Source organism: Nilaparvata lugens, chromosome 6 (assembly GCF_014356525.2).
Source record: "Nilaparvata lugens isolate BPH chromosome 6, ASM1435652v1, whole genome shotgun sequence".
Lineage (NCBI taxonomy): Eukaryota > Metazoa > Arthropoda > Insecta > Hemiptera > Delphacidae > Nilaparvata > Nilaparvata lugens.
Window position 1 is genome coordinate 43,147,115 of NC_052509.1, and position 15,164 is coordinate 43,162,278.

The following is a 15,164-nucleotide window of genomic DNA, read 5'->3' on the forward strand; positions in this document are numbered from 1 at the left end:
ACCGACAAAGTATAAGCAATACTTGATTAAAATGGTAGCATGAGGAATAAATAGGCTACAATATTGGAAAAATTGAATTTCAACTGCACAATTCACGAGTGAAATCATTGAAGGAAATCAATTCATAATATTCGATATGATAAAAAAATGTCCATACATGAGTGCTTTATGCGCTTCTTCATGTGTTTTTTATTTATTTAAAGATCATGGCTTACATGTTGTTGAAGAGGTGTGAATTGGAAAAAATATGAAACACACTTAATTTGAAAAGTGCTTAATTGATAATAATATCAAATTCAATCATTATATAAATTAATTATCTTTATAAGAAAATAGAGGTTTGATTCTGAAATAACGAAACCTAAGATAAAATATGATTTAGAATAGTTTCAACTATGATATTCTTGTATTTCTTTATTGATTTACTTATTATATGTAGAGACCACGAGATATAACGTGAACCTCAACCCTTCAAACGGCGAAAGAGTGGCTGGCGTGATAGGGATGTAGGAATGTCTCTCACACATCTTCCCCTCTCATTCTGAATTGATAAGGTAGTGTAGAGAATGTGTGAAGTGAGGCTGCCGAGAACAAACTGACCAACTCTTAGCCCACCCTAAAAAATCAGAGTTGAGTCCCATGTGGTGGGAGTCGAAGATTCATGTTATATCTCGCGGCTTCTACTACAGTTAATGTCTTCATATACAGGAAGGGTGAAAAGTCTGAGAACAGCTCAATATCTCATACATAAAGATAATTTGACGGTGGGTGTGATTGGGGATCCTACTCAAATTGGAAATAATATTTTACTATGACTTTAAAAATCTGGTCCGACATCTTGGATCCGCAATTTTGAATGAACTTTATTTTTTAAAATACGAAGGTGGTCATGCGATGCATGATTTCGATACGAAATTTCAAGACAAAATGAATGGCGAAAACCGGCTATTGATATATCGAACCGTTTGGAAGTTATCCACATTATTAATCAATACCCAAGTGGTATTTATGAAATACCTAAATAAAATACATATAAGTGGTATTGATTAATAATGTGGATATTAATATCGCATGACCACCTTCCCATTTAAAAAATAAAGTTACATTCAAAATTGCAGATCCAAGATGTCGGACCAGATTTTTGAAGTCATAGTAAAATAGTATTTTAAATTTGAGTAAGATTCCCATTCACACCCACCGTCAAATTATCTTTGTGTATGAGATATTAAGCCGTTGTTAGACTTTTCACCCTTCCTGTATATGAAGGTTATCTTTGTGAATGAGATATTAAGCCGTTGTCGGACTTTTCACCCTTCCTGTATATGCAGGTAACTTTCTACTAATTATGATTTAACATAACTGAAATTTGATCAAAAAATAGAAAATTCATCTCCGAGTGTATTTTAGCCCATATTTACATACACAAAAAATGGAAAATGGAAATAAAATTATTTTGAACCGCCTTGACGAGCTGAGAAGAATGAGATGTAGTACAAGGATCTGATTATTCTGTCAAAAGTTATAAGTGTTTAAAGTTTTGATCCTTGACGTATCCTTATGCGTAACCTACCACACTAGGAATTACGGAAATTAAATGTTTCTAACGGGTGATTCTCATAGAACAAAACGTAAGATGATTTCAGTTGAAATATTTTTTTTGCTGGGAGGGCCTTGAAAAGGTATTATAATGAAAATTTATATTTTGGCTATAGGACATGATTTTCTATTTTTGGGGGGTATTCCCCCTCCCTCCTCTACTGAATTCAAAAATTCCAAAAGAATCCTGTTCAAAATTAATTGTTCTTTCACGTGATGTGAGGTTTTTTATCATTCATTACTAGAAAAATATCCAAGTTGTATATGGTAGAAGGTTTGCATAAATTTGAAAACCCCTTGAAGCCGCCTTCTGGCGTGTCAGCAAATTTCAAATTCGAATACAGCGCCAAAATACATAAATAGAACCGTCGAGAAAAATTCTTTCGGGGCTGTTTCCTGAAAAACTAGCATTTGACTGGAATATTACAATATTATGCAAAATCAATTAATTGAGCTTACCATGTGTTGATAGTCATGAGTGGTATTGGTGCACATGTGAAGAATACTGTAATCAGGAGAAAGAACTTGCGACCCCATACGTCGGACAATGCTCCTATCAGAGGGGCGCTGAGGAAGGACAAAAGTCCCTGAAATAGAAATCTCAGATTAATAACTATTTTCTTGCTAGTTATTATCAAACACTAGTGAATAATTGATAATTACTAGCAGCTAAAGTAGGGCATTGACTTTTCATTCATATCCGGGGATGCGCAGTAGCAGGTTACGTCTTCCAGACAACGTAAACTGAACGGAGCTAGAGCTTCAAGTACAACTACAATATCATTACAGATGGAATCTCAGGTTTCAGTTTACGTCGAGTGAACGAGACCTGAGAATTATGTACAACTGAGATAGTATATAAATGGAATCTCAAGCTTCGGTTTCCGTTCCTTTAACGATGGCTAGGAGAACGTAATTCAAAAGGCTAGTAGGTTGACAACGAGCTTATAATTGATTAAAGGTGTAAAGTGTTGGAAATTAACGACTCGTTCATTTGAAGCCACGTGTACGTTAGCAGCGTCAGTGTCAGGCAGTCAGTAGTTGAAGCACTAATCAAAAGAGAGTATTAGGGCTTTGTCAACAGAAGCGAAGCAACTGTACTAGCATATAGAGTAGGCCTATACTATCTCACACTTAACGGCAGAACTCAATTTATAGGGCCGTTTTAATTATTAGTCTGTTAGTTGACAAGCAATCAACACCACATCACGAGTTTGTTCAACAACAAACAATATTTTTCTAAAAGCACATATTTTTGCTCTTGATAACATAGCAATCGATCTATGTTATGATCGATTTTTGACCAATCACGCCTAGTCTATTAGCCCCATTCCTCCATCCAATTACAACACAAGGTCACCGATTATGATCCCCATTAATCGGAGATTAATATTTAACTATTCTGTCGTGAGTACAAAGCGTTTAAGAAATATGGATTTTTGTCAAATGAATAGGCCTACTTGAAGGGTACAATAAACTCAGGTTAAAGATAGAACACTCATCCGATAACCTAACTCTAATTGCTTTACAACGCTGGATTGTGTTTCAATGATGATAATAATAACAAACAAGATAATTTAAAATGAGATTAGTTGTTGCAAATTATAATAATAGGTTAATATGAATCGTTATTAAAAATAAAAAATAATAGAGTTTCAACCAAACCCGAATTAGAAAAAGTGTCATGAAAAAATACCAGAGGATCGAAAGAATCCTCACTGAATTTCACTGAAATGCTCATTTAACATAAACATATTACATCATACTATATGATTATAGCGCAGTACACGAAGTATTTCAATATTTTATTATAAAACTAAAATCACAAAGAATGTATTGCTTAACAAGAGTTATGAATCTAAATGCTTTATAAATGTAAATTATTTTTATTTAGTAATAATATTACTGAGTTTGTACTGACGAATTGAAATTATATTTATATGAAATGATAATTGAAGGAAATAAACTAATTAATAGTTAACAAAAAATACATTGGAATTACAAAATTGAACATTAAAGTTAGTGTCAAATAGTATATTGAGAATCGGGTTCCGTTTAATAAGAAGGTAGAATTTTTTTCTTAATTCAATAAATGGTAACATTTTTTAAACTATTTTGTTGAAGTCAATCAACCCACAATGGAAATATATTACGACTAGCCCCTTCTTGCTAAACGTTATCAAACTGACTGATATGATTTCTTTACCTTTATTTAGCTATGCTAAATTTCAAACGTTATCAACTTTGTGATAGAATAGTAATTATTCCCCACGCATTTTCCTCCTTGAATGATACCTACATGCATTAAATAAGTGGCCATAGCGTTAGATTGCCAACAATGTTGAAATGAACTCCAACTTTCAAGTACGGTACAGTACATATTTTCGTTAATATTTGGAACAGTTGGAAAAAAGAATCCACACTGTTTTTCTTAAGTAATTATGTTATTTCTTTTATTAAGATATAGCTGAATATTCTATTCTGTTTAAACTCATTCTACCTACAACTGAAAGGATATTCTTATTTAGCTACTTAATAATTTTAAAATTTAGACACGATTATATTATATTCCATTCATTCTAAGCTGTCTCGTCGCAAACTTGGGAAATAATGACGGTTGTTACAGTTTATTTCGACGTATCACAAATTGACGAAGTAAAGATATTAATATTTAAGAATTCGAGTTTTAACATTTTTGGCTGGGTCAACACTAATTTTTGTAACAAATATACCATTCCCCTACCTTCTACAATAATCTATACTATTCTGCTCTTTAAATACTCATAGTAGCATTTGCAGAATTTCAATATTGTTCATTTTTCACAGATATTCAATACCAGAAGATTTAAATAATTACTTTAGACAATATTATTAAAGTAATGTTAACTGAATATCTTGTTCAAGATTATTTCACAAGAATAAGCTCAAACTGTTCCTAAATAATGTAGTTGGAATAGAAATGTATGCAACATTATGAAATTGATTTAGAAATGAATGATATTTCAACAATTTGAAAGTACAATAATTTTTCGGAAGCGGACAATGAATGAATGTTATACAGAGTGTATGGAAAATTATACTTTAATTCTCCAATGGAAATGAATATTGAATGAATGAAAATTTTACCGTTAGAGGTGAAAAATTAAGAAAACTACAAATCATAAGAGTCTTAGTATGAAGATAGTATATCTAATAATGTACGCACCTTTATTCCCATGATCAAGCCATTCATAAGTAATGTGTGGTCCGGAAATGTGTCGTTTAGTGTCTGAAACAAAATGAAGAAAACAGTGAGACATACGAAAACTAAACATTAAGTTAGGCTACTCCATTAAAGCGAAATAACGGTAATCACTTTATAGAAAATGATAATATTCTTCGTATATAACATAATAATTGATAGATAAATCGGTTGGAATTTTACTAAAACATACTAGTGGATATAAAAATAGGTAATAGATTGATATCTAACTTTCACAATCATTGCCTTTTCATTACTTGCCACCAGACCTGAGCCTGCCAGGTCACTCGATATTATTATTATTATTTGAATTAATAATAATTATTTTGAGATCACTGATTGTTGATTATATCAATGTACTATTACTATGTTTTTTTCTTATAAAAATATAATGTAAAACTTGACTCCTCGAGTCAAACCTTCTGAAAAGGAATTTTCTTATCATTTGTCATTCTTGCTTTATTTATTATTCTTCATTTTTTGTTTGTAAGATTTCTTTTTATAAGTGTATTTTTCATTTTTGTTTGTTATATTTTCTGTAATAAACTCCCTTCTTCTGGGTGTACCAGGACGAAGGAAAGAGGAAAAGAAAAAAATATTATTATTATTGATTATCATTCTTCATTTTTTGTTAGTAAGATTTCTTTTTATAAGTGTATTAAATAAACTACATCAAGCCCTCCATCTCTCTGTACACTTGAACCCAGGTACTTAAAACTTGCAACTGGTTGTAGTTTTAAACAAAACAGCTAGCATCTAAGTTAAAGAAACCGTATTAAATATAATAATCCCAGCAATAGTTTCAGGAAATTTACAATTTTTGAGGCTGGAATTGATTAGTGGTGCTGGTGCAATGTGTCAAGCATACATCGTTAAGCGCGATCATTAAAAGGCTATTATGATGTAGTACTGTACTATTCTCAATTTCAAATACAGCGACATCGAGTACCATTCAAATGAACATCTGTCGACAAAGCCTACTACACAAGGATTCGAATTGACAGATCGTATCTGTCCATTGATATTTTTCTTCTTGTTTGTTTCTGTTGATAGCAAAAAATACTGTGATAGAGCTAACGAATGACAGCACTAAAATTAAAAAAGAATTCATTAAAAATTAATGATAAGCTCAATGTGAATTCATTTCCTAGAAATGATCTGAATTTGAATTCATTATTTCAATGTTCACAAGATATCAACTGGAACTTACAACCAAATAAGTTTCTATAAATGAAATTAGAGAAATATATGTGCTGGTCCATTCACCCATACCAAGATTCAATTGTAACTTTCAAATTAATTAAAATGAAGTGGAATTATTAATTAAGTTTATTATTATTATTAACATTACAATTGTCATTGATGATTAAATTATTATGTGAAGACATGATAAAACTTGAATTTTTGTTGATTTGTTACAAATGTGAACATTTAGAAAGATTGGAATAGTTTAATATTTGAGAAGGGAACATCTTCAGACAAGATGTCTTTCAACTGAAACCTTACAACCAGCAAAATCGAGTCAGTGAGAATTATTTCCTGACCTTACTCTAAAAGACATACAGTATTTATACCTAGTTATGAAATAGACTTGAGATTACATAAATGCGATTTGAAAATGTTGAACCAAATAAGGGTCAATGAAAACATTGAAATTTAATTATTTAATGACTGATGTACTATGTTCTAATTAGTTGAATTAAGTTTTCTACTCAAGTTTTCTAATTAACCTAACAAAAATATCATTGTGAGGAAAAACTATTTTAGGTTTTATTAAAAATTACCTGTATAATGGGCATAGTTAGGAGGCCCCATGCGAAAAATTCCAAAAATATGACGATTAAAGCATGATAAACACTGGGTTCCCCCACACCAGAATTCTGAAAACAGAAAAAAATCAAACCATTTATTACAAATTCAAGTTCACTCATATTAATTCTTCAGCAATGGGAAGAGGAGAGGTGATGAGGAGAGAGAATTGAGCACGTCCTGGTTAATATGAATGACATAATAGATGAATTCTATAGATGATAAAATTAAAATGATGAATTCTACAATGATATAAATGATAAAATAGATAAAGTCAAACAATGCAGTCTACTGCAGTAATTTCATCGAAATCAGTTACTAGTCAGCCAGAATCGATATGGATCACTAGATGTGAGGATGAGGAAAATCAATTAGTCACAGATAGCAACTGGTTATTTGAAGACGTTCGATGCAGCGAATCCAAATAAAAAAGTATATTCACCTGAATGACTACTACAAGAGAATCAGACAGGAGGAAGAAGAATAGAAGAGTTTATGCACTTGCAACAACAAAACTCACACCTATCCACCATCCACGTCCATGAGAACTACTATCATTCAGAAGCTCATTTCCATCTTTTGTGCACGATATCATGCACGATACTTTCTCAACTTACTAGTTTCCTCATATAGATGCTCAAGTTACAAACCTAAAACTTTTTCTTATTAGCTTCTATGTAAGGAGGATGGATCAATCTAAAATCCAAAGCAGTGGTACCTCGCTGATCCGTCATGTAAAGTGAAAACAGCAAAACGGTCGGATTATCGGATGAACTCGTTTAGCCGTATAAAACACAAGCGAAATAAACTGAAAACAGAATTATTGTAAAAGCGTAGCGATTGAAGTAGCTTAATAAGCTACAGTCGGGTTCAAATAATAATTGAAGAGCTTAATTTATAATGAACTCAGAAAAATTATGTTCTCAAGTATTATTCTGTTCCTTATGAGATAGTTTACAGTTCTCTCGCGTCATTTATACCCGTCATCGGCTCGAGGCATGGTCGGATTAGCAAGGTTCTCCTGTACATCTATTTGCGCAAATTTCTAACTGAAGCCTCGATTACATTATTTTAAAATTGAATTCGAAATCCACTGGTATTTGACTCAAGATTAGAAATAACTCTTGTAAGCTTAAACTTTCTCTTACAATTTCTTGTATACTTTGTACTTTCTGTTTAAATTATTAATTTTCAAGTTTATGAAAGAAAAACAATCCAATTCATCAACTTGTTATAACAATTCATTTCTTATATCGTGAAAACAAACATTAATCGACTACATAATCGGTTTATTTCTAACTAATTGGAAATCAAGTGAGTTCACATCTGAATTTGAGTTGTGAATGCCTATAAGCGCTGCACTGTAATCACTGATGCAGATCTACACTACGATAATGCCGAAGAGAAGTTCAGGTTTACAATGCTGCTCCAGCTCTATCCAGTTTAAACGGGCCTTGACAGTAAGAGCGATCGTGCCATTAAAATATGTTCAATTTTGTTTCATTGAGTGGGAAGTCCAAAAGAATGCAAAAGTTTTACCATTATATGATTCTAGTTTAAAATCTTTTCAGTCACACTAACAATTGAATTTGATGGTAATAGAGCCTTCAAACGACCCCATGGAGATACTGATGAGTGAACATTGATAAACATGAAAATTACTGAATAAACTACAGAATAATGATGTTAAAAATTCCCTTCCTGATAAAGACTTGGAAATTTTTATGAGAATGAGAGCTTGAATGTCAGATTGTCAATGTCCTAAAAAAGGTGAGCTTGAAGAATGAAAATGTGTAAATTTTGCATGCCAAGTATCAAACATTGAGCAAGTGACTGATTTGCTCCTATTATGTAGTATGACCGCTACCTCATTTTCTGTTTACAGGTTTCTCAATAATAGAGCCCACTTTTGCAGAAATGGTTCTTCCATCAAATGTCAGCAAAATTAAATCATTTACCCACAAAGTACTTTCAATAATTGAAAAGAGCCTTTCGTATTGATCTGAATCTATCAATTAGAAAATTGAGTGAACTTTCATGACACTTGAGGCACTGATTTCTCATCAGAAACAATTTCAAGATATAATTAATTCGTTTTTAACCTTTCGTCAATCGATTTTCCAATCTCACCACAGTCTACACTAGGAGCTTTTCCAGCTCAACTTTTACTCTTAATAGTAGAAACTAAGTTCTTGAACTTTTTATAATAATGATGACTAAGTAATTATTTATTCTAAGAAAGAGCAGACTTATTTGACATTTCTCCCATCAATTGAAAGATTTTCAAAGTTTAGGTTGTACTAAATGAATGAATACGTTAATTAGCGAGTTTATTAATAAATTGGCAATTTAAAAAGCTGCGAAAGTTAATAATAAATGGTATTACCTGGTAGTTCTTAAATAACATAAACAATACAAGTAGTCACGGTAGAAAGTCATGAACTATCAACTTTTCATTTTGGTTTCAGTAATTTATTAATTGTTATATCTATTGTAATTGTGTCAATTTGAAAAAAAAGTATTTATAATTCAACAAAATATTAATAGGATATTAAGATAGACCTTCTGAGAATTGACTCAAGAGTGATTTTCAAAACCCATAATCGATACACAATTATCGATTTTTTATTAGAAATCATTTGAACAAATTTTATCGATTTTGTATTCTTTATACGGAACCGTAAAGTGAGTGCAGGACTAGAGCACTAGCCTTTAACCGGCCTTAAAACAACGTGATTGTGTTCTTCATCAATAATGACCGAAAAGAAAACAAGGAGTAGGCCTACTGTATTAGCTCAGAACGTCAACAAAACTGATAGATTGAAAGGTATTATCCAGGTGGAGTGGAGTGGCTGACAGCTTAATTCATAGTTGAAAGATGCCATAATGAAACGTTCTACTCGATTCAATATACTGAAATCAATAATTTCATTTATTATTCATATTCTACTTTTTTTACTAGCCGAAAAAGTCAAAGGCTCCACCGTAGGGCTCTCTTAAAGGGTGTTGTAGCGTTAGGGGCGAGTAGTATATTGTCCGAGTAGTCCTACGGCCGCTTCGGGATCAGGTCTTGGGGGGGGGGGGTATTATATACCTTGGAGCGGACCGCCGAAGGATCAAAACTTAGATAGATAACGATATTGCGTCATCTATCCTAAAGGCACCACTCTGGTCGAAAATAATAGCGTTATAAAATTTGTTGAATATGCATGGATGTTGTGGAGTTCTTGATGATTGAAAAAAACAGTTTCATTTTATTAATTTTACTGACAGAACTACAGTTTCATGTTGAAAACAGTAAATTTAATTCTGATTTGATAACCCCCCCCTTCAACTCTACTTGGAACATGACTCGCGCACCGAAGGCTACTCGGATATATAAGCGACTCGAACTCAATGCTACGACAGCGAGACTCGTGGACCCCAATTAGTTTTTAGGCGCAGTGTCTCATTAGCGCACTATCATTGCGCCCCGTAGAAGACCCTAAAACCATATGTTTCACTACTCTTCGGTAATGCTCATAGAAGTGTGAAAAACCAAACGGCCCTATCGCTACTAATTTCCAGGAATTTGGATGCTGGGCCTATTGCTACTCACCACTAGCGGTTACTGGCTAAATAAGACGATTCAGATATTCGGTAGTTTCCACAGAATAACAAAAATAATTTCATCAAATGAATAAAATAACAATCAACATATTAACTTAAGATGGTTGCAGATTCAACTATCACTTTCAGTCAATAGGACATCAAACATGGTGTAAGTTAGTCCCAAAATTGCTCCACTTATCAGGATGGCAGATAATTATGCTAGATTTCATAACATTTCATGGACAAGTCTCACATATAAGATGATTATAATTTGATAAGTTCAAGTTTAACTGTAATTTAATATGATGGAAATTACAGAAGTTGATAGAGTAAGGGTAAGAGAGGTAAGACTTATATCTCGATACAGAATTCATATTAATATATATATATATATATAATTTGTACAATATGCATGATTAGATTTTGAAATGTTAAATGTATTTTTATTGATTATCATAATTATATTAATTTTTAACATTTAAATTTCATTTTTTTAAATAATCAACTGGAATTCTGAATTGAAAGCTTGTTTCCAACTATTTAATTAACTGCAATATTATTGGAATGCGTAACGTTGATTATGTAATTGGTTGATCTCAGAAGTCTATCAATCAAAACTGCTATGGTACATGAGACTCAGCCCGTAGATTCGTTGAATGAATTTGAAATGATCATTGTACTTCAATGTTGAGGGTCTAGGAGACTTGTTGGTTGTCAATTGTATTTGATCAGAATGAACGATTTATTCATTAAATTATCATCAAATACTAAATTCTAACTAAGCCTAACAGTATTTTATAATTTATTGGAACTGAATTTTTCCAATTGATTGAACAGGACTTTTCATTATGTCAACTATATGCTTTCAATTAATAGAAGAAGATTGAAGATTGATAAAAAAGGTTTTCATTCAACCTGGACAAATAAGTTCAAGAGCAATAAACAAAAAGAGAGAAGTTCTGAGAAACTTGTGAAAGATGGCGAAACAAAGCTTTCAGCCGTTCTAAATATGATGGAAGCTATAAAATCAATACTATCACCCATTGAATGCATGTCGATGATCTCCTATATCGCTATATGAGAACTTTCATGTTTTCTACTGAAGATTGCGTGAAAACATTGACATTCGTGTTAAATCCTTGGATATTCCAGAAATACATCTCTGAGCAACGTCAAAAGAAAATAATTGGAGTTATAAAAAGAGAGAAATACAATAGGTAATAGAAAGGAGAATCCTAACCATTCAAATATGGATACTGGCAGAGACTTCACTTCTTGACGAGTATTGGAATAGAATGCACAAGTTTATTCGGAGTAAATAAACTCTTCCAATATAAAATAGCTTTGATTACACTATAGTCCAGTAAACGAAAGATTATACAGGGAGAAGTTTGGAGCACATTTTTTGACCCCGCTACTCTTTTAATGATAGTAAGGGGGTGGGTGGTATCAAAAGTCCTCACTCCTACCCCCTGTGCTAAGGGGGTGGGGTTGGTTTGGAAATACCATATTTTGGTATTTTTTGATCTATTGTTGTTAAACTGAAGATTTTACACTCAACACTATAACGGCTGCAACAATCGTAGGGAAATGCGTAAAATAATACATGAAATTGAAGAGAATATGATGCTCTATGAGCTCATGATTAGCACAGGTTTTTTTCAATCAATCGTTAAAAAGTTATAAGGCCTATAAGATGAAAAAATCGAAGCCGGAAAGGGGTTTCTTAAAAATGTGACTTCTTTGAGAGCTCATATCTAGAAAACGAAAAGATATATAGAAAAATGTTACAGATGAAACTTGTAGGCCAATTTGTAAGCTTCAATTTTGTATTCGACAAAAATTTCTGAAAGACACATTTTTTTTATTTATTGTTCGAGATATGTGCAAAAAAACAAAATATAGTACCTTCAAACTTCCCTCAAACATATTTTATATGTTTACCCCCTCACTATCTTAGAGCCTGTTCACATGACAGCGATTTACGTTCGGTTGTCGCGCGGTTGACAAACCGAGCGGTTGCCAGGTATAGGGAAACACATGCATCGCTCGGTTTTAGTAGTCGCCGGCGAATCGCGGCGGTTGTAGTCTCAGACTACAACCGCTCGGTTGCCGGGCAGTTCGATATACTGGAGCAGGCATGAGAGCGTACACATGTAATTAGTCAACCAAGCGGTTTCGAGCAGAGCAGTTCACATAGTGCACATTCTATTACAATTTCAGTTCAATTAAAATTTATTCTATTACAATTTTCAGTTCATTTACTTAGTAAGTTCAGTTTAAGTTAGTTTGTAGAGGATCATAAGACAGACAGATAGCCTATTATATTAGATATAGATATAGATATATTATATTTCATAGTAGGGTAAACTAGTCCACGTTGGGACACCGAAATTCAAACAGCTAACTTGAACAAAATGAAAAAAAAATTCTTCCATTTTTAATTTTCTATTGATTTTATTTGCTTACACTTTCATGGCAACTGCATTGATTTTCAATTGATTAACATATTTGAATTTAAATTTCATTATAAAAATTAATAGTATAAATACTTATTTTCATTATTAATTTGTGTTTATTATTCAAGAATCAAAACATTAATAATAATATAAACATATTGACATTTAAAAGTATAAAAATGTATGAGCTAAATCTTTCCCATTAAAACATAATTGAACATAATCTTTTAGGTTATTTAGGTAATTTGAGTTATTTTTGGCCATTTTTAGTAAATTGAATAGCTTTTTCAAAAATTGATATTTTCAGAAAATTTTAGTTTTATTCAATCAAAAATACCATGAAGAATTTATCTTCCAAATCTCATGGATTTATCTCTTACCATACTTGAAATATTCTGTTCCAAAGATTTAAACCTTAGGCGCTCATATCTCAAAAAGTAATGATCGGGAAAAATGTTTTTCTGAGAAAACTTTTCCATTTAGATAGCTTGATGATATACAAATCGAAGAACTTTAAAAAATATCACCAGTAGAAAATTTAATTTCAGCCTTTGCACTGTTTCAATGGAGCGCAAACCGCTCATGAATCGCTGTCATGTGTACGAGGCTGGTAAATCGAGCGACAACCGAGCGTAAATCGCTGTCATGTGAACAAGAGCAGCGGTGTCAAAAATTGTGTTCCAAACTTTTCCCTCTAAACCTTTTTTGAGCATTCGTTGCCTGGACTATTAATGTAATTAACCTGTATTTATGATCATGTTGAAAAATAATTTAGACAGCTGTGTCTTTTAAAAGATGCTGTAATAGCCAAGTTAGATTCTGAATTTGATTGGCAAGCAATAGTAATCCTATTATATTAAGCGAGCAATTTCTGTATTTTATATATCTGGTTATTTATGTTCAACGGATCTCGAAAACGGCTCTAACGATTTTTACGAAATTTGGAACATAGTAGGTTTATGATATGAAAATTCGATTGCAATAGGTCTCATCCTTGGGAAAACTCGCTGAACGACATTAAAAGGATAATTCATCCTTGACTGTAACAGCTGAGACTTTTGTCGTCTGTGGATAGTAAAAAAGGGCCCGTTCTGTGTACATAGAATGTGGTAAATTGTCCAATTCACAATTTACCAAGTAAAAAGTTCCGCGTTCCATGGGAGGAATTTTGACAGATTATGTTCCAGAAACCTGTTCCAGCTCCAACTTTCTGCCCCACAGTCGAAGTGTGGTAAATTGTCCGACCTGGAACAGTTCCAATTATCTGAGCTCGCATTGGTCGATTATTGTAGTCTGCTTACTTCTCTGCGCATGCGCTGATAGTTTGTTTACCATTGTATAGAATACATAACCAACAATATGATTTTTGATAACCATTCATTAAATAAATTTTTCTCGATAGAAAATTTGAGAGTAATGGAATAAAAGGAATTTACACTTTTCTAGACGGTAGGTTTGTAAAACAGCCTTTCTTCATTCAGCTAGTAAACGACACATTTTAGTGTTAATCAACTTTATATGTGTGCGCCAAAAGCTTGAACCAACGATTTTGAAATGGCGTTCCATGGGAACATTTTGCACTAGTCACGTGATGGAACAATTTACGATTGGAAATGGAACAATTTACTGTACACAGAACGTACACACTGTGAGTGAGCGAGTGAGTATGTGAAAAATCAAAATATCGCATCCCCGAAATTCATAAAATGACGTATAGCCAGCTGTGAAATATAAACACGATCATTTTAGAGAATCGTGTTCTGGTTATCAATAATAATAAAAATAACGAGCGAAGCTTGGTGTCCCGATATTTATTAATAATGTTGAATTTTTATATATTTTAATATAATTATGTTAGTAAATGTTGAGTTCAGAATTCACCAACAAAATAGTATTAGAAAAGTTCATCCAATCAAAAGTTCAATTTATGGCAATAAATTCAACACGATAGCATAATCATAATTTGTGTTTTATCAGGTTCTGGAAAGTTACGCCATTGTTGAAAAAGGGAAGCATTATTTTCCTTATATAAGGTAACAGGGCGATAAATGGGTTCAGGTCAAAGACAGGGGTTTCTTGGAAATTAACTTTAAAAGTTTCAAGAGCACTGGAAACTTAAGAAAGGATGCACAGCTCAAGCTAATTTGAGTCTTCAGTTTAATCTCACATCTACTTCAGAAGGCAAAACTTATTCAATTCCTGTATTATGTTCAATACTGGAGAACAATATGTAATAAGGAGAAGTAGGCTATATAAAATGAAAAGAATGACGATAATATTGTACATTGAACACTTTAAGAGCAGCATGAATAGGTAGGTCCTACTAGAGCGACAAATGTTAAACATTGGAATTGCATTGACTTAGCTTCCACTGTAATTTATTGAATATACAGACGGCACGATGACAAAAATTATGAATAAGTTATGAAATTTTTACGCGTCAAATTGAGATAAATTACAAGTGAAAC

General features: G+C 32.4%; 1 protein-coding gene across 1 annotated transcript in view; it reads right to left on the reverse strand.

Annotated features, from left to right (window-relative positions):
- The window catches only part of LOC111049201 (hippocampus abundant transcript 1 protein), a 47,567-nt gene that overhangs the window by 29,630 nt on the left and 2,773 nt on the right, over window positions 1-15,164 (reverse strand). Inside the window, 3 exon segments of the mRNA XM_039430843.1 lie at window positions 2,056-2,183; window positions 4,802-4,864; window positions 6,622-6,717. Coding sequence (XP_039286777.1) covers window positions 2,056-2,183; window positions 4,802-4,864; window positions 6,622-6,717 — 287 coding nt within the window.